Below are 20,025 nucleotides of genomic sequence, written 5' to 3' on the forward strand. Positions count from 1 at the left end.
GCAAACGGCCATATAATAATAATAATAACATTTGATTTATATACTGCCCTTCAGGACAACTTAATGCCTACTTAGAGCGGTTTACAAAGTATGTTATTATTATCCCTACAACAAATACCCTGTAAGGTGGGTGGGGCTTAGAGAACTCCTGAGAGCTTTGACTAGCTCAAGGTCACCCAACTGGCTTCACGTGGAGGAGTGGGGAATCAAACCCAGCTCTCCAGATTAGAGTCCCGCACTCTTAATCACTACACCAAACTGGCTCTTAGCACGTCTTTAATTTTTGCCTTCTGAAGGTAAGAAAAAATAAAAATTGAAGGTAGAAAACAAATTTTGTAATAAAAGAAACTGTATCATTTAGACTGAAACTATCATGGTCACAGAATTACCAGCATGTTTTGGATATTAACTTTATAAAAATATGGAACTCTTTAAAAATGTATTATTGTTAAATATATTATTTCTTATTAATTGTTGCCAGAATTTATTACATTTAAACCAAAAAAAATCTTGACAATATTGTATGTCAACTGTATTTTTTTAATGCTCCCCAAAATTTCCCAAGTTTTCCATTGGGAAAATTAAGAAAGTCTTCAGATTTTTCAAAATTAGACCCAACCACTGCAAAGCATAGTGCTTCGCATGCACCCTTGGTCCCGAGTCAGTCTTCCGAGCCACCTGCAAAACAGCCTAAGAAGGCAAAGCATACGTCTCGATCACAGTTGAATTGAGATCGGAGTCGAGGTCAGCATTGGGCCCAAAGGCGAGGTTGGAGTCAGTGTCTAGCCAGAGTCAACCCATACAACTTCCCACAGACTCAGAGGAAATGAATTTGGTTCCCCCTCAGACCCCATCACTGCATCCGTCTTCAAGAGAAATCCATTTCTTAGGGAGAGCAACAGGACACTGATCCTCACTTGCTGCAAAATCAAAAAGAGTCCAGTAGCACCTTTAAGACTAACCAATTTTATTTTATTGTAGCATAAGCTTTCGAGAATCAAGTTCTCTTCATCAGATGCCTGATCCGAACTGGTCAAATACAGAAGAGGAGGGGAGGGGAAAGAACGGGACATATATCACAAGAGGACAGGATGCAATTAGTGTGAAGGCAATCAAAACATTCCTTTGCTTGTAAATGTAAACATCTCCTTTTGGTGTGGAGTCAGTTTGCCGTGTTAGTTTGCCACAGTGAAGGTATACAATTCCTATGTAGTATAAGCCCTCGATAACCACAGCTCTCCCTGCCAGCTGCATCTGACAAAGAGAACTGTGGTCCCCGAAAGCCCACACGCACTCAGGCTGAGATAATTGACAAACAAAGCCCACACCAGGCGTCTCTGGGCTCCCCCAGACCACGCCTCTGTAAAGGAAATCTGTTACCTGTGATAATGTGATAACTATTCATAGTCTCTATTCAGTCCCAGCTTGACAGAGTCAAATTTGCATATGAATTCCAATTCAGCAGCCTCCCGTTGGATTTTGTTTTTGAAGGGTTTCTGTTGAACCACAGCGACTTTTAAGTCTTTGGTGGAATGTCCTGGTAGATTGAAGTGTTCTCCCACTGGTTTTTGGACGTTTCCATTTCTAATGTCAGATTTGTGTCCATTTATTCTTTTGCGTAGAGGTTGGCTGGTTTGTCCAATGTACAGAGCAGAAGGACATTGTTGGCACATGAGGGCATATATCAGATTGGAGGATGAGCAGCTGTAAGAGCCAGAGACAGTGTAGTTGATGCCATTGGGTCCTGTAATTGTATTCCCTGGGTAGATATAGGGGCAGAGCTGGCATCTGGGTCTGTTGCAGGGCCTGGTACCTGTGCTGGTGACCCTGCTAGCCGATTCATGATTGTAAGTGAGAAGTTGTTTAAGATTGGGGGGCTGTCTGTAGGCAAGGAAAGGTCTTCCACCCAGGACTTCTGAGAGAGAGGTATCACTTTCCAGGATGGGTTGTAGCTCCCTGATGATACGTTGGATGGGTTTGAGCTGGGAGCTATAGGTGACAACCAGTGGTGTTCTGTTGTTAGTTCCTTTAGGTATGTCCTGGAGCAGACTGTTTCTGGGTACTAGTCTGGCCCTGTTGATTTGTTTCTTCACTTCATTTGGTGGGTACTGTAGTCTCAAAAATGCTTGTTGTAAATCTCTTAAGTGTGAGTCTCGGTCGAGAGCATCGGAGCAGATACGGTTGTAACGTAAGGCTTGGCTGTAGACAATAGACTGAGTGGTATGTTTAGGGTGGAAGCTGGAGGCATGTAGAGCTGGTCGAGATACGGCAGGAATCAAGCAGGGAACTGACACCCTTTATGGATCTGAGGCCATCTGGCTCTGATTCCAGTTCCCGTAATTCAGAGTCATCATGGATCTGATAATTAAGGGCTCTCAGATCCAGGGCACTTAATGGCTGAGAGGCACCATTACGCCTGTTGTATTCCCCCTCCCTACCATTACCACTGGCTGGGTGATCCAGGGGTCTTTCAATCATTGGATCCAAGACCTTCATCGTCAGGACGAGCATGGCTTCCTCCCCCATTGCCCACACAGCTGCAAGCATCCTATGACTCAGATGAGGATGACGAACTGTTGCCTGTGTCATCAGAGGTTGGATCCGAGACAACATCAGATCTATCACTGGATGAGAATGTTATCCCATCTGCAGGGTCAATGTTTGAGGATCTCAGAATCTATGCCAAGCAAATGACTCAGATGGCTACGTCCTTAAATCTGGATGTGACTACTACTCTGCCTGTGACTCAGGGCAAACTCCTAAGTAGATATGATGTGGAGTTGCCAGCAATTTCCAACGGGTAGAGTCTATGTATAAGATTAAGCCGGACACTTGGCCTTCTCTTTTGAAGCATCCAGCACCCTCATCCTTGGTGACTGAAGAGTTTCAACGCAATCGGCCAGGGTTGCATTCAGTGCCCCTGACACAGGAGGCAAGAAAATTGACTCTCTGGGCAGACGTCAATACTCAGTCTCCATGCTCAACCTTAGAATTGATAACTACCAAATCATAATGGGGGGTTACCAGCTCTGTCTCTGGGAGAAGCTCAACAATTACATATCCCACAGGATAAGAAAACTATGATTGAGCTACTGTAGACGGAAGCTGTGTGACTGTCAAAGCAGCAAATGAATGCCACCCCCATGCAGTTGAAACATCTGCAAAGGGGATAGGTGGATCCATCCTAATACGTCACTCTTGGTTTCAGTCAACAGTTCTACCACCTGAGGCAAAGGCCAAGGAGATGCCATTCGAGGGTTCTTTCTTTTTTGCTTCAGGCACCAGTGAGGCACTATCCTAAAAGAAGAAGAACCAGCAAATAGCAAAATCTTTGGGCATCTTACCCACGGATCAGTGTACCAATCAGTCCAGGTACTTTCCACGACAGCAATACCATCATTATCAACCTTATGACAGTTCTTACAGACAGGGCCAAGAGTATCAAGGCTGTTTCCAGCGCCCTTACCATCCTCCTCAACAGAACAGGAGACATGGGCCTTCTATGCCAAAGTGACAGCAACAACAAACCAGAGGAAGGATAACCAGGGTTCTTCTAAACAATTTTGACTTGTTGCCGCCTCCTCTAGCCCTGACTGCTCCTTTCAAGATCAGCTTTCAGCCTATCTACCGAAGTGGGAGTTGATAATATCTGACTCTTGGGTATTATCCATTGTGCAAAATGGATTGGAGTTTGTGGTGCCACCTGATTGCATAGTGCCATCTGAAGCTGTTAACAATGTATTGACAGAACTTGGAGATGAAATTCAAGGCCTTCCCCAGAAGGGTGCAATTGTACAGGTTCACGATGCAGATCCTTTACCAGGATTTTTCTCTATATTCTTCTTTGTCCCTAAAAAGGATGGGGGCCTTTGATCTATTCTCAATTTGAGAGGTATTAACTGGTACCTCAAAACCTCAAAGTTCAAAATGGTCTCTTTAACAGCTGTCTTGCCCTTTTTGAACTCCGATTGGTTTGCTGTCCTGGATCTCAAGGATGCATATTTTCATTAGGGAGGATCACAGAAAATACCTCTCCTTCAAATACCTTGACAAGGTTTTTCAGTACATGGTACTACCCTTTGGCCTTTCTGCCGTACACAGGGTATTCACTAAGTGTAAGGCTCCTATCATAGTGCACTTAAAGGAACTGGGTTGCTCTATTTTTACATACTTTGATGACTAGCTTATATCAGCTTCATTGAGGGAGGAGCTCTTAAGAGACATGTCACTAGGAGTGAGCACTTGCTTATGGTTGGGATTGGTTATCAATTTTAATAAATCCAAATTAGAACCATCCCAAAGAGTAACTTACATTGGGGCAGTCCTTGACTCCATGGACAGTACTGCCAACCTACCACTTGATAGGGCTCAAATCATCAAATCGTTAGTGGCATTATTCACCAAAAATCACTTTCAGCCTGTATGGAGAATACAGAAGTTGATGGGTCATTTGGCAGCATCCACTGCTTAGTACCATTTGCATGCCTTAACATGCTTACTTTACAAAACTGGTTTGTGCGGAGGTACCAAGCCACTTCACATTCTCCCAATCACAGGTTCTCCATACCTAAGCATGTAATTAGATCTTTACAATGGTGGCTGATTAATTCAAATCTGCAGGGTAAGCCTTTCAGCACAACACACCATCATATAAAACTAACAACTGATGCCTTTATTTATTTATTCAATTTTTAGCCCACCCTCCACACAAACAGGCTCAGGATGGGGTACAATAAAATGCTGAATGAACATTTAAAATATATAACATATATAAATATGAGTTAAAATACTAAAACATAAATACATAAATATCTAAAACAACTTATCAGATGGCAGCCCCCTCCAATTTCCCCAATCTGAACATAACAATCCAAACTATTAAGGTAAAGATTGCTATCTCTCTTTCCAAGAAGAAATTTGGTAAGAAGAATTGAATTAATTTGGAAGATAAAGATTGCTAAGTGTTAAGGACTATTGGCTAAGCTCCGGTAAAGTGACTGAGTTAAAAAGAATTTATTTAGAAGAATTAGAGTGAAGAAAGTAATTATTGTTTACATACCTGCGGTCTAAGAGAGATAGTGAACTGTGGGAAACCCGAAAAAATGCGAGAACCGCTGTGTGGTTGAGACAGAGCAGGAAGTGCATCAAAGCAATAGAGTAACAGGCTGGAAGCGGTGGTTAAGGGAAACCCGGAAAAGGAAGAGCGCCATTTTGAAAAAGGGAAAGGGCAAGACCTCAATTCAAGCGGAAGTGGGACGTCTTGGAGAAGGTTAAGGGCAGAAGCTTCGAGTTAAAACCATAGAGAAAAGACACCCGCCATTTTGGATACCGGAATTGTTTAATTGGAGAAGAATTTGTTTTAAATAAAGGACTTAATTTTAAAAATAATAAATTACCTACGCCACGGAGTTGCGGAAGAGAGGGACTCGTGGGAGCGAGGTAAAGCCAGCCCCACGATGTCGAAGGAGTGGCAGTCGGCGTTGGAGAGTTTGGACAAGAAAGTGGCGGACGGAAATAAGGAGATTAAAGATATGATAAGAGATATGGCGAAAGACTTAAAAGAGAGACTTAAATCGGAGGTGGCAGAAGTAACCAAGAGTATTGATGAGGTCAAGAAGGAGTTACAAACGACGCAGTTGAAAGTGAAGGTAATGGAGGATGAAGTGGATAAATTGTCGTTTCTTTCAAGACAGAAACTAAGGGTTTGCAAGGAAGACTGGCCTGGTGGAATGTAAATACATGGAAAGACAACTTAGATTTCGCAGGGTCCCAGAAGCAGAGGGAAAATCATCCCAAGAGCAGATATAAGAAATACTTGCAGAATTTTTGGATAAAGAAGTGGAAGAAATTGCGGTTTTACTGGATGTGGCGTACAGAATCAATTCAAAATATGCAGCTCAAAAAAATCTACCAAGAGATATGATAGTGCAATTCACAACGAAAAGAACAAGAGAAGATATTGTGAGTAAACAGTTTCAAAACCCTCTGGAAATTGCTGAAAAAAGAGTACGAATAATGAAAGAGCTACCTAGAGGAGTTTTGTTGGAGAGGAAGAAATACAGAGAACTGGTTCAAATGTTGAAGGATTTGAATATCAGATACAGATGGGAAATACCAGAGGGTTTGAGTTTTGAATTTCAAACAGCCAAAAAAACAATCAGGTCTAGTCATGAGATGGAGAGGTTTTTTATGGACAATGAAAAAGACTTACCTAAAAGATCTAGAATATGACCATGGAGTGCAAAATTATATCTTGGAATGTAAATGGACTTAATTCACCTTTCAAACGTAAAAATATTTCCCATTGGCTATCTAAACAGCACTGTATTTGTCTACAAGAGACTCATATTAAGAAACAAGATGTAAAATATTTGAAAAATGCCAAATTGGGAAGGGAATTTGCAGCTTCACCAAAGCAAAAAAAAAGAGGAGTAGTTTTGTACATTAAAGATGAGCTGCAACCTAAAATGATATTTAACGATGTGGAAGGAAGATATATAGCTGTGGAAATTATTTGGAATACGGAAAAGATTTTGCTGATTGGAATTTATGCACCGAATGGAGTTAAGGATAATTTTTTTAAGGACTTACAGAACCAATTGGATGGGCTAACATACTCACAAATAATTTTGGCAGGTGACTTCAACGGAGTTACGGCTTTAGATGTGGACAAGAAAACAAAGGGTGCACAAAAGAAAAGAGGATTATTGCCAAAATCCTTCTTTGAAATGAAGGATCAGGAGCATCTGGAAGATACTTGGAGAAGAAACAATCCCAAAGTAAAGCAGTACACGTACTTTTCGTCGAGACATTCAACATTATCAAGAATTGATATGATCTGGGCCTCTAAGGACTTGGTTGTATGGACAAAAGATGTGGAGATAATGCCAAAAGTAGGCTCAGATCATAATCCAATCATGTGGAAGTTTGGAAAAGGCACCAAAAGACGAAGATGGAGAATAAATGAGGATCTGCTGCAACAAAAGGACAATCTAGAACTGCTACAGAGGGAGACCAAATTCTTTATACAGTATAATTTGAACAATACCGTTCTGACTCACAAAGTTTGGGACACTTATAAGGCAGTTATTAGAGGAGTATTGATGGATTTAAATGCAAGGGATAGAAAGAAAAAAGAGGAGAAAAAGAAAGAAATTGTGGAGAATATAAGAATTAAGGAGATACAACTGAAGAAATGACCAGGGAAAAAGAAATTATTTCAAGAAATTAAAATTTTGCAAGAACAATTGAAAGCAATGGAGAATAAAGAGTTGGAATGGGAACTGAAGAAATTGAATCAAAAGTCGTTCGAAGGAGCAGACAAACCTGGGAAATATTTAGCATGGCAGTTGAAAAAGAAAAAAGAGAAAAAGGTGATAACTAAGATTCAAGAAAATGGAATGACATTGACCGATCAAACAGCGATTAGTAGAGCATTCTTTAAATTTTATGCAAAATTGTATCAAAGGAAAGAAGTAAATTTGGATGCCATTGAGCAATATTTAGATAAAGTTAAATTACCATCAATATCAGAGAATTGGAAGGAAAAGCTGAATGCAGAAATTACGGAGACAGAGATAAGAGAAGCTATTCAGTCGACTAAATTAGGCAAGGCACCAGGTCCAGATGGAATAACGGCTAGATTCTATAAATCATTGGTAGATGAGTTGGTACCATTTTTGAAGGTGGTAATGAATGAAATTTTAAGAGGACAAAAGGTTCCAGAGTCTTGGAATGATGCCATTATATCATTGATACCAAAGGAGGATCAGGACCTATGCAATGTTAAAAACTTATCGACCTATTTCGTTGCTGAATAATGACTATAAAATTTTTGCAAAAATATTGGCGGAAAGACTGAAGGAAGTGCTTGTGGAATTTATTGCAGAAGAACAAGCAGGTTTCCTTCCAAATAGACAAATCAAAGACAATTTGAGAACTGTTCTAAATGCGATAGAATATTATGATAAACACTGTGAAAAGGAAGTTGGCTTCTTTTTTGTGGATGCAGAGAAAGCTTTTGATAATTTAAATTGGAGTTTTATGTTCGCCACAATGGAAAAACTGCAAATGGGAAAAGACTTTATTCGAGCGGTAAGAGCGATTTACAAAGACCAATGTGCAGCAATTGTAGTCAACGACGACTTAACTAAAAAACTGGAAATTAGGAAAGGTACAAGGCAGGGCTGCCCACTATCTCCATTGTTGTTTATCTTGATTTTGGAAATACTGTTGATTCAGATTCGAGAGGATGATGCGATAAGAGACATAAAAATTAAAGATTTTACCTACAAAGTTAGAGCTTTTGCGGATGATGTGATGGTTATTGTTGAAGATCCAATACAAAATATGTCAAAGTTGTTGGACAAAATAAAGGAATTCGGAGAGTTGGCTGGATTTTATGTCAATAAGAGAAAATCTAAGATACTATGTAAGAATATGACCAAACAAAAGCAACAAGAATTGATGGAAATTATAAATTGTGAAGTAACACACAAAGTAAAATATCTAGGAATTGAGCTTACAGCGAAGAATATTGACTTGTTCTAGAATAACTATGAAAAGCTATGGCAGCAAATTGACAGAGATTTGATTAAATGGAATAAATTAAATCTGTCATGGCTGGGAAGAATAGTGGCAGTCAAGATGAATGTGTTACCTTGGATTATGTTTTTATTACAAACAATTCCAATTATCAGAGACACTAAGCAATTCGAAAAGTGGCAAAGGAAGATTTCCAATTTTGTATGGGCAGGCAAGAAACCGCGAGTAAAAATGAAAGTTCTGTGTGATGCCAAGGAAAGAGGTGGACTGCAATTGCCGAATATCAGACTATACTATGAAGCAATTTGTTTGGTTTGGCTTAAAGATTGGATGTCATTGGAGAACTGTAAGCTACTAACTTTGGAAGGTTATTAAAAACTGTTTGGGTGGCATGCCTACTTGTGGCACGATAAACTGAAAGCTGATTCTATGTTTCTACATCATTATGTGAGAAGGAGTCTCTTCACAATCTGGAAAAAATATAAAAGTTACCTGGGCGAAGGTATCCCCTCAAGGGTGGTACCATATGAATCTATCGACCCGAGAGTTATTTACAATAGAGACCAATGTCTGTCCTATAAAAAGATTCTCATTCAGGAACAAAATATGTTAAGAATCAAAACAGAAGAAGAGTTAGGTTCATGTTATGGATGGTTTCAATATAGGCAGATAAAGGACTTATATAACTCGGATCGTTCAAAAAGTGGAATTAAATGGAAAGATTCGGAATTGGAGGAAGCTATATTGCAAGAAAGTAAGAAGAAAATCTCAAAAATTTATAAAATTCTTTTGAAGTGGCACACAGAGGATGAAACGGTTAAAGTCCAGATGGTGAAGTGGGCTATAAATTGTCAAAGAGACATAACAATGGAGTCATGGGTGTATTTGTGGAAAAATACAATGAAGATCTCAACTTGTACCAGTATTAAAGAAAATGTTTTTAAGATGATATATAGGTGGTATTTGACGCCAAAAAAAATAGCTTATGGCAATGCTAAAATGCCTGATAAATGTTGGAAATGTAAAAGTCATGAAGGATCACTGTATCATATGTGGTGGACTTGTGAGGTAGCTAGGCAGTACTGGGGAGATATTTTAGAAATGATAAATGAGATTTTGCAGACTTCAATAATATAGAACCCAGAACTCCTGCTACTGAACTTAAATATGGAAGATGTTCCTATACAACATAGAACATTGCTATTTTACATGACAACAGCGGCAAGAATACTATATGCGCAGAAATGGAAAGTGCAAGAAATACCATCTATTGGAGATTGGATACAAAAGTTGCTGTACATGGCGGAAATGGACAAAATGACAAGAAGGCTGAGAGACCAGAATGCTGAAGAATTTTTTAAGGATTGGGGTAGATTGAAGGAGTATTTGGAAAAAAAGTGGGAACTGAAGGGGAAACTGTGGCAATTTGAAAGTTATTAGGGGAATTTAGTGGGGACAGTAATCTTTACCATTTAAAGAAAAGTTTTAATTATTGTAAAGTTTAAGTTTTAAATAGATTTGAGGTTAATAGAAATTATTTAGTTTATTAATGTAATAAGAGTTAATTATATAGAGAGAGAATAGAAAAATAAGTTATAGAATAAGATACGGGTTGGAAAACTGTTGGAAGTCACCAGAAAAGGGGGGAGGGAAAGGGTGGGGGGAAATTGATATCTAGGTTTAATAATTGAAATAATGTTTGTAAATTTGTACTCACCTAATAAAAATTTCTTTTAAAAAAATGAACATAACAATCCAAGAGGAGTGGGTGGGGGCCATAGTTGATCATATTCTGGTGACAGCACTTATGGGGGGCAGATGACTTTGTCGCCCCCCTAGCAGGAGACCGGTAGGGAGTCACCTAAGCAATCAGAAGGTCAAAGACTGGCCTCAACAATATGCCTGGTGGAACAACTCCGTCTTACAGGCCTGCCGAAAGGACATAAGATCTTGGTATGGGAGAAAGAAGCTTTTGCGGTGAAATTTGCACTTACCACCTGGCGACATTAGTTACAGGGGGATAAAATTCCTTTTGAAGTATGGACTGGTCACAGAAACTTAGAAGCGTTACGCACCCCCCGTAAACTGAATGCCAAACAGTTAAGGTGAGTGGAATTCTTTTCCAAATTCAACTTCACGTTGAAGTACCTCCCTGGCCTATCAAATTTCCTAGCAGATGTGCTTTCCCGCATGCCCCAACATGACAGCCAGAAGGAAGAGATAATTGATATAGTTTTCTCGCCAGCTCAACTGGGAGGAGCGGTGCTGACATGCAGCCAAGCTGCGAAAACACAGAGCAGTCCGAAACCTGATCTCTCAGAATGGGGTGGGAGGGTAAAAGCTGAAACAGAAAAGGAAGGGGGGGAAATGTGCCCAAAGCTGATCTGAAACAGGAGGGAGATGGCCACTGTTACAGATTGGGCAAAGTATACATCCCAGCAAGCTTAAGAAAAGAAATTTTGCAACAATGCTATGACGCTAAAACTGCTGAACATTTTGGGTATCGCAAAACCCTGCACCTAGTACAAAGACAGTTTTGGTGGCCAGCTATGAGAAAAGATGTTTCTCAATATGTAGCTTCATGTCCAGTGTGTATAATGGGAAAATCTAGGAGGGGGAAAGAAACCCAGACTGATGCAACCCTTAGAAACCCCTCCTAGACCATGGGCTGTGATTTCAATGGCCTTTATCACAGGTCTTCCCCCCTCGAAAGGATATACAGTCATTTTAGTGGTAGTGGATTTGTTTTCAAAACAGGCTCATTTTATTCTATGTACTACAATCCCAACAGCTAAGAAACTAGCCAGCCTGTTCATAAAACACGTGGTCAAACTACACTCCTTTTCTAATAAGGTAATATCTAACAGAGGTCCACAATTTGTTGCCAACTTCTGGCAGGAGCTTCTCAAAATTGCTGGAATTGAACAAGCACTCAGCTCCACCTATCATCCCGAGAGTGACGGGCAATCAGAACGCACAAATCAAGTGCTGGAAAAGTTTTTAAGATGTTACATTAACTATTAACAGGATGATTGGATTGATTTTCTTGATTTTGCCAAAAAGCATATAACTCAATACACAGCTCTACAGGACCTACTCCTTTTAAAATAGTACACGGATATGAAGGAATTGCCTTGCCTTTTGCTACAACCCCTGGGCCCCAACTGCCAGGAGATCTAGAAGAACTGTGGACTAATTTAACTTCCCAGTGAGGAAGCATACAAAAGACTTTGGACAAAGCAAAAGAGGACTGTAAGAAATTTGCTGACAGAAAATGCTCTGAACAGTGGAATTACAACCCGGAGACTTTGTATATATTTCCACCAAGAACATTAAAGTGGAGCAACCTAGCAAAAAATTGGGGTGGAGATATTTAGGACCTTTTCCTGTAAAGAAATTGACCAAAGTAACTGTGGAAGTAGAGCTCCCCAAGAATTAAAGACAAATCCAGCCAATATTTCATTTCAGCCTTCTGAAAAAGGCTCCCCCACCTGACCAGTGGTATTCAGAAAGGGGGCCCCCACATCCAATGCTGGTAGATGGATAAATTCATTATGAAGTAGAAGAAATCTTGGACTCTAAAGTGAAACACAACAAACTTTTCTATCTAGTCAGGTGGAAAGACTTTAATGAATCTTACAGAGAATTGGTGGAACAATCCCATATGAATGCTCCTAGACTTATTTCAAAATTCCACAAGCGTTAGCCTGATAAACCTCGCCCTTGAGAGGAGGGGCCATCTTTGGAGAGGCAGAAATGTCATGTCTGTGCCCCATCCATGCCATTATTTGATGCTGACCTGTTATTCTGAACCAGTGTTTTATGCTGTATCTTGATGTCATATTGCCAGTGCCATAACTGTTTTGCTTTCACAGGCTTACTGAAGCTACAGGTGTCTTATCTAACAGCTTTGGGAGCTCTCAGTGCTTCTGACCTTGTACACTGCTCACTCCCATGAATTACTATATTTCAACTTTAATCTCCTGTTTTCTCAGTGTCTAGACTTGATAGTTAAAATATGTGAGAAGTTCTCAGGACGGGTTCGCGCCAAAAGTTATATTTTAATGATGGGAGGGGGGAAAGGAGTAATTGTTTTCTTTAAGAGAAATGGTTTTCCCACATGATGCCATTCCTGTCAACCTGTTTTTACTGCTTAGTTGCTTACCTTGCTTCTCGGTAATCCTATGGACATATCAGTGGAAATGATCTGATTCCTGAATAAAACCTTTTAACCAAGAGCCTGGATTCTTGCTGTAATGGTAAAGGGGTCTATCTGCCATAGCCTGACACACAGGGGTTTTGTACTAATCCCTGTTTGTTTGTGTGTTATGGAGATCCAAAAGAGGGTTAGCCTGCTTCATCAAAAACAGTCTCCGGGTGGATTGAGTCCGCTATTCGAACTGCATATCAACAGGCGGGTGTGGAATGTTCTTTGCATGTCAGGGAACATTCAGCTAGGGCTCAGGGATCTTCTTCAGCCTTCTTGAGAGATGTGCCTGTATCACAGATTTGTAAGGCAGTTATGTGGTCTTCAGACACATTTGTGAAGCGCTATGCAGTTGATGTTGAGACAACATGGGATGTAGCAGTGACGAGGACTGTATTGCAATCTATGTTTACCTAAAGGATATAGTACATATGTTAGACATATAATAGGTCTCTTAAATGGAGTGTATATAACTCTATGATGTATATATGTATATATACTTCTACCTACAGCATTTATTTCCTGTCTGACCATAATGAACTGTTTATTATTCAGGTTTACCTCACCAGATTGTTATTAATAAATAATGTTATTTGAGAGATTCACCAGACTCCTTTATTGTGTCTAGCTTGGTAATCTCCCAAAGTGGGACTGCACAGAAGAAACAGGGTAGTACATACCTGTAACTATAGCATCAAGTTCCTCTGTGCAGGCACACATTCTTCCCTCCTGCCCCACTGTGAACTCTCTGGTTATGTCCAGTTGTAGCTCTCAGTGGCTCAGGAGAACTAAGAGAAGGGGGTCACTCCTCCTATATAGTCACATGCCCATTTAGGCAGGAAAATTGGTTTCTACATGATTCCGGAGAAGCAATCCCTAATGGAGCTTTAAGAAGCTATAAAGAATCTTCCGAGCAGCAGGCCTGCACACATATGCAGTCCCAATCTGTGCCTGCACAGAAGAACTCGATGAACAGTAGTTACAGGTATGTACAACCCTATTTTAGACAAGGTTTTTCTCACTCAAAGAGAAAGTATTTAATAGGCTGTTTTTCCCAGTTCTTCTCAAAAATTTCCAATTTTCCATTGGAAAAATTGAAAAAGCCCTCAGGCTTTCCATGTTAGCCATTTTGTGAGGAAAAACACTGCCTTAAGAAGCATTTCATTCATTCTAAAAACAAAAATATCTAATAAGAGTTTCTTTTCAATGGAGGCCGGCAGACGTGCGCGGCGCCTTGAGTGCCACCGGGCAACGAGAAACGGCAAATAAAAGAAACAGGCGGAAGCCTGTAAACAAGCGAATCCCTTCTGTTCTACAAGCGTTTGTGAAGGAGAGGTTGATCTGAAGAAGACTCGCTCTTCCCCTTCGGTGAGTTCCAGGATTTGGCTGGCGCCCCCCCCCCCCCCAAATGGCAGCAAAGAAGCAAAGTCCCGCTCTCGGTAAGTCAATCTCGGCTACCTTGCAGAAGGGAGAGTTGCTCGAAGAGTTGGTGCGCAGGGCGGTGGTGGAAGCCATAAAACCCTTTGTTGACAAGCTGAACGAAACTGATCAAAGGGTGGGCTCAATTGAAAGCGAAGTGAAAACCATTAAGGAAGTAGCGGGGGGGGCAGAGAAGTCTGCTCTGGAAAGTGCGTCACTTGTGAAGGCTATGAAAAAAGAGCTGAAGTTGGTGGAGAACCAGCTGATCGGGCTACAGGTGGAACGAACGCAGACAATTTTGCGTCTCCAAAATGTGAAAGAGGAGGAAAATGAGGATCTGTGGGATTTGGTCTCGGAACTACTGGCGACACCCGCGAGGACAACTAAAGAAGAGGTTAAAAGCGCCATTTTGGAGGTCCGTCGGGCTTCTTCAAAATATGCAACAAAGCGACAGCTGCCTCGCGAGATCATTATTGACTTTTCATTTAAAAAGATTCGGGACACTATCCTATATAACTCATACAATGCGGATTTGGACTTTATGGGTCTTAAAGTCAAGATTTTAAAGGACGTTCCATTTCTAGTCCGGAAAAGACGTTTTAAGTACAAAAAGTTCGCAGCTCTTCTGAGGGACCATGGAATAAAGTATAAATGGTTACTTCCGGAAGGAATATGGTTTAGACATAAAGATCAAGCCCATAAGATACTATCAGAAGATCAACTAAAGGATTTTGAGGATAAAAACCCGGAATTCCAGTGTACCAAGAACGAAGAAAAGGAGAAGCCTGAGGGGGGGGGAGGAGAGCACCGCAGCTGCGGTTGCACAGAGAGAATTGCGTCCGGGACCCAGAAGGGGGAGGAAAGTTTAATTAGAATTTGAAATGTGTAATCTGTATGATTAACCACCCCATCATCATTTTATTGAGCTATTTTTTTTCTATTATGGCAGTATGAAGGGAAAACATTGAAGTGTAGTGTTGAATGTAGTTTATCCTTCCCTTTATGTCCCCTTTTCCCCGCCCCTTCCCTTTCTCTTCATCCTTTCCCTTTCCTTGTGATAGTCTTGTGTAGTGTTATTGTAGTGTTGTGTAGTATACTGAAAAATAAAAAAAAAATTTTAAAAAAAAGAGTTTCTTTTCAATATTCTCCAACATTTTCCATTTTTTCTGTTGTAAGAATTTTGAAAAAAGGCTTCAGGAGAGGAAACTTTTCCCATAATGTTTCTGGGGGTTTCCCCCCAGGCCCTGACATCTCTCTGTCATTATCTGATTGTAAATAGAGTGCAATGTAGTTACTTGTTTGGTTGGTTAAGGCTTCATTATTACAGCCTGAGAATGTGAACGAGTTGCAGAGTATCTTTCCCCATCAATGCTTGACCTATCCTTTCATGATTTATAACATCTCACTGAAGGAAAGTATCTATCTGGAGCAAGGGGATACTTCCTTAAGAAAGAGTATAGTTTCTATTATTCTAAAGGCGAATGCGCTGGTGAGGTCCCTTCTGAAGACTCCTAGACCCCAGTGATTTTAGCAACTACCAGCAGGGTGAAAGGGGACATGAAAATCAGGAAGTATTAGGATGAAATGTAATTGATGAACAACTGCACTGGGGCTAATAGAGGCAGAATATTATCAAATTAGCGAAACCAATGATCTCCACCATTATGAGTGTTAACTTGTGAATGATCTCCACATTTTTCTTGATTAGATTTTAATTTTACTTTACATCACCCTGTAATACTTGCATTCCATATCTCCTTTGACTCTGATGTTTATTATTTCCACACTGCCAAGATAAAGTGAGAGTCCTCTCATCACATCTGAAGAAGTGGCCTCTAGTCCACCAGAGTTTATGCCAGAATAAAATTGTGTTAGTTTTTAAGGTGTTGCAAGGCTCCTGTTTATTCAGGGGCAAAGACTCTTTCAAACCATTGTCCAAAATAGCTCTCTCAATTTCTGAAAGAGCTATTTAGGAAAGTGGATTAAGAATAATTTAGCAAGGTCTTTGCCCCTGAAAAAGATCCTTTTGGGGCTAAAACAGTAATTTTTCTTGATGAACACCTTTTGAGGTTTTGCCACTTTCTGTTTTTAACTGTCCTAGTAGCATTACCACCACCACCACCCTTTATTGTTTGTACCAGATAGAAAGTCTGTCCTGCAGTGGCACTTTTATTTATAGAACTTTCTCTACACAGCTGTTCAATTCTAAAATTAGGCAGGAATTCACCTGATTTCATTGTCCATATTTTTAACTGTCCTTCCATTATTTTTTTTCTAAAATGCTAGCCTCTGTGGTCTGCTTTACTGTTTTAAGTTTAATTGTATTTATTGTTTATAAAGATCCAGTGGGTCTTGGCTGTAAGCTGTCTCATAGGTTTCAACTAAAAACAGGGTTTTAATAAACAGTCCCTATCATCTTAAATGTAGACTGTCTGCGCTGTATGCTCTCTGATGATAGGATGTTCAGGCTGTTTACCTCTTGGGCCATGTTGGTGGCGAGATTCTAAGAATTGAATTGGACCTTCCTTCAACTCTTTACCACTTTTTTTTGTCTACAATCCACAGGTCCACAAAACTTGTGATAATTGAGAGACTGCTGCTGTTGGCAGAACGCTATGTTATCACTATAGAGGTAAAAAAAGTTATATTATTACCATATTCTTCTAGTTAAATCTGGTATGTGATCAGTGATGGATTTGGATCTGCGTGGCCAGCGTTCAAGTTTCATCTGTCATACCCACTGTGTCTCTTTGAGCAAGTTAGCACAATGAATTTAAGAGGCAAATGATAGTATTTAGCCTCACTAAGTGGTAGTAAAGATAGGCATAATTGTATTTAAACACTCTTCTATTAAAAATGCTATAGAAATGATTTCTCATAGTTCAAACATAGTTGTTTTCACAATTTAGGCCATTTTGAATATAAATTCTTCCTCTAATTCATTAAATAACATAGTCCACAGATCCTTTTTACTACTTTTCTTTCCATAGGACCTTTACTCTGTTCCTCGAACTATTCTACCTCATGGTGCCTCCTTTCATGGACATCTTTTAACTCTTAATATTACATATGAGTCTACCAAAGATACCTTCTCAGTAGAGGTACGCTTTCATAATTTTGTTGTGTTTTTTGTTAAAATCCAGATACATCTAGAGATATGAAATATCTTAAGTAGAAATGGTGGTTGGGTGTGGAGCAAAGCATATCATGGAACTGGGATATGCCATTGATTAGGTTTTGTTCTGGCCTGTTACATGCCACTGGGCTTGAGCTGAAATTAAGAACAGAGGTCCTGAATGAACCAAACTATCTTTATTTTTACAGGCTCATAGCAATGAAACCATAGGGAGTGTCAGGTGGAAGATAGCAAAATTGTTGAATTCTCCTGTGGACAACATTCAGATATTTGCAAATGACAGTTTGGTAAGCTAGTAAAAGAGTCCTACATTCCAAATTTATGTATTTTACTAAGACTAAGAAAAACATTTCTGTTTCAGTTGACAGTAAATAAAGATCAAAAGCTACTACACCAGTTGGGATTTTCTGATGAGCAAGCCCTTACTGTAAAGACATCAGGAAGTGGCACCCCATCAGGAAGTTCTGCAGATTCTTCCACTAGTTCCAGCAACAGTAGTAGTGTCTTCAGCTCATCCTATGCAATGGAACAGGTACAGCATGAGGGGCTGTACGCCTCATGAAAAATGCTTTTCAGTGTTTCTGTTCTACTTTCCCTGTGTTGAGTCATTTCCAAGTGTTCTAAGTCATTGGACAAACAAGATTGTTATCATGTCCTCCAAACAGCACTCTACGTGGTTTGTTTTCCAAGTTGATCTCATAGTTTTTTGCATATTCATATGAAAAAAATGCATTAAATTTATATGTGGTGAAATACATGTGTTTTGCGTAGCTGTTTGCTGCCAGAAAGCTTGAGTCAAATGCTTTCACACAAGATAACTGCAATAATAATTTCTTCATGTAAGATTCTAAAAAAAGCCTTTTAAAGAGACAGTTAAGAGTGAAGCCTGCAAATAAACTGGAAAGGTAGTGTTATGGGTAGGAGTGTGCACTTCAGGTTTCTGATTCGGATGAAATACCCAAATCTGACCCGATTTGTAAAGATTTGGGATTCCCGAATCAAAGCTTCCCTGAAGCAGTCAAGTTGCTTCAGGGCGCTTCGGGGCCAAGTTTAAAAGGCCCTTTCCCTGCCTCTTGCAAGCAGTAGGTCCCTTTAAACTATTGGCTGGAATCCCCCCGCCTGACAGCTGAAGTTTAAAGATCCCCTTTAAAGGGTGGCAGGTCCCTTTAAACACCCCAAACCCTGCCAGCCCCAGTCCCCCCACTTAACTTGGCTCTGCTACTGCGATGGTGAGGCGGCAGCGCAGCAGCGGTGGCTCCGGCCTTCCCAGCTGCCCAGCAGGTCACTGCAGTCACAGAGGCAGCAGCAGCAGCAGCAGTGGCAGCTCCGGCCTTCCCCGCCACGCTGCAGGGCTACGCGTCGCCAGATCTGGCCTTCTCTGCCACCCTGTGGGTCTGGAGGAGGCGGCTCTGGCCCTCCCCACTGCCCTGCAGGGCCGCACAGCAGCAGAGGAGATGGAGAAAGCCCTTCCGGCCCTCATTTGGCCACCACGGCTGTCATTTGAGGGGCAGGAAGGGCCTGAGGAGGCAGCTATGGCCTTCCCCACCGCCCTACGGGACCGCTGCAAGCCTGGAGGAGGCAGCACGGTGGTGGTGGCTCTGGCCCTCTCTGCTGCCCTGTGGGGCAGTGCAGCAGTGGAGGAGGCCCTTTCTGTCCCTCAAATGGCTGCTGTGGCTGCTGTTTGAGAGGCAGGAAGGGCCGGAAGAGGTGGCTTCGGCCTTCCCCACTGCCCTGCAGGGCTGCTGTGGGCCCAGAGGAGGCGGCACGGTGGTGGAGGCTCCGGCTCTCCCTGCCTCCCTGCAGGGCTGCGCAGCAGCGGAGGAGGCGGAGAAGGCCCTTTCTGTCCCTCAAATGGCCGTCGTGGCCATTATTTATTTATTTATTTATTTTAAATGACATTTGCTTTGTGCAACATACAATGCTGCCTTTCCACCCAAATGTGAACCTCGCAGGACTTCAGATGCCAAAGGCCAGCACCACATTTTAAAGCCTACCTTTGAGGTAGGACTGGAACCACCTCAGAACTGTGTGTCAGTATCAGCCCTGAGAGGCAGTCACAAAGGAGGCTATGATTGATGATATCAAAAGCAGCTGAGAGGTCCAGGCGAATTAATAGAGTCACACTGTCCCTGTCTATTTCTTGGTTCTGGTCATCCACAAGGGCAACCAAGGCCATTTTAGGACCATAACAATACCTGAAACCGGATTGACATGGATCCAGACAATTTGCTCCATTCAGGAATCCCTGAGGTTTGCCAACCACCACTCATTCAGACACCTTGCTCAAGAATGATTCATTTGAGATTGGACAGTAGTTATTCATCTCTCCTGAGTCCAAAGAAGATTTCATTAGGAGTAGATACACCACTGCCCGCTTTAAGGCAGGAGCGACCACGACCCCTGTCAGGCATTTACTGTGTCTTGGACCCAGTCTAACAGCCCACCTCCAGGCAGATTTAAGCAGCCAGGAAGGGCAAGGGTCACTCGTACAAGAGGTGGTAGATCTCAAACTTTCAAGAATCCTGTCCACATGCTCAGACTGAATATACTAAAAGATATTCCACACATGAATATAATTTAATTGTTTGAAATTTTTAACTGTAAACAAATTTGAAAAATGCACTTGTTTTATCAAACTAGATCTTGGGGCAGATATTTGGACATGGTTCTGCTGATGTACACTTACTGCTTAGTCATTCTCAGTCACAGTTCTGCATTC

The 20,025-nt window shown here is 41.1% G+C and overlaps 1 protein-coding gene across 2 annotated transcripts in view; it reads left to right on the forward strand.

Annotated features, from left to right (window-relative positions):
• Positions 1-20,025, forward strand: part of USP24 (ubiquitin specific peptidase 24) — a 176,996-nt gene that overhangs the window by 87,848 nt on the left and 69,123 nt on the right. For both annotated transcript variants that reach the window (XM_054979479.1, XM_054979481.1), the window contains 4 exons: positions 16,736-16,802; positions 17,161-17,271; positions 17,495-17,593; positions 17,668-17,838. In XM_054979479.1, coding sequence (XP_054835454.1) covers positions 16,736-16,802; positions 17,161-17,271; positions 17,495-17,593; positions 17,668-17,838 — 448 coding nt within the window. The remainder of the gene's footprint in view (positions 1-16,735; positions 16,803-17,160; positions 17,272-17,494; positions 17,594-17,667; positions 17,839-20,025) is intronic.

Source organism: Eublepharis macularius, chromosome 5 (genome assembly GCF_028583425.1).
Source record: "Eublepharis macularius isolate TG4126 chromosome 5, MPM_Emac_v1.0, whole genome shotgun sequence".
Classification (NCBI taxonomy): domain Eukaryota; kingdom Metazoa; phylum Chordata; class Lepidosauria; order Squamata; family Eublepharidae; genus Eublepharis; species Eublepharis macularius.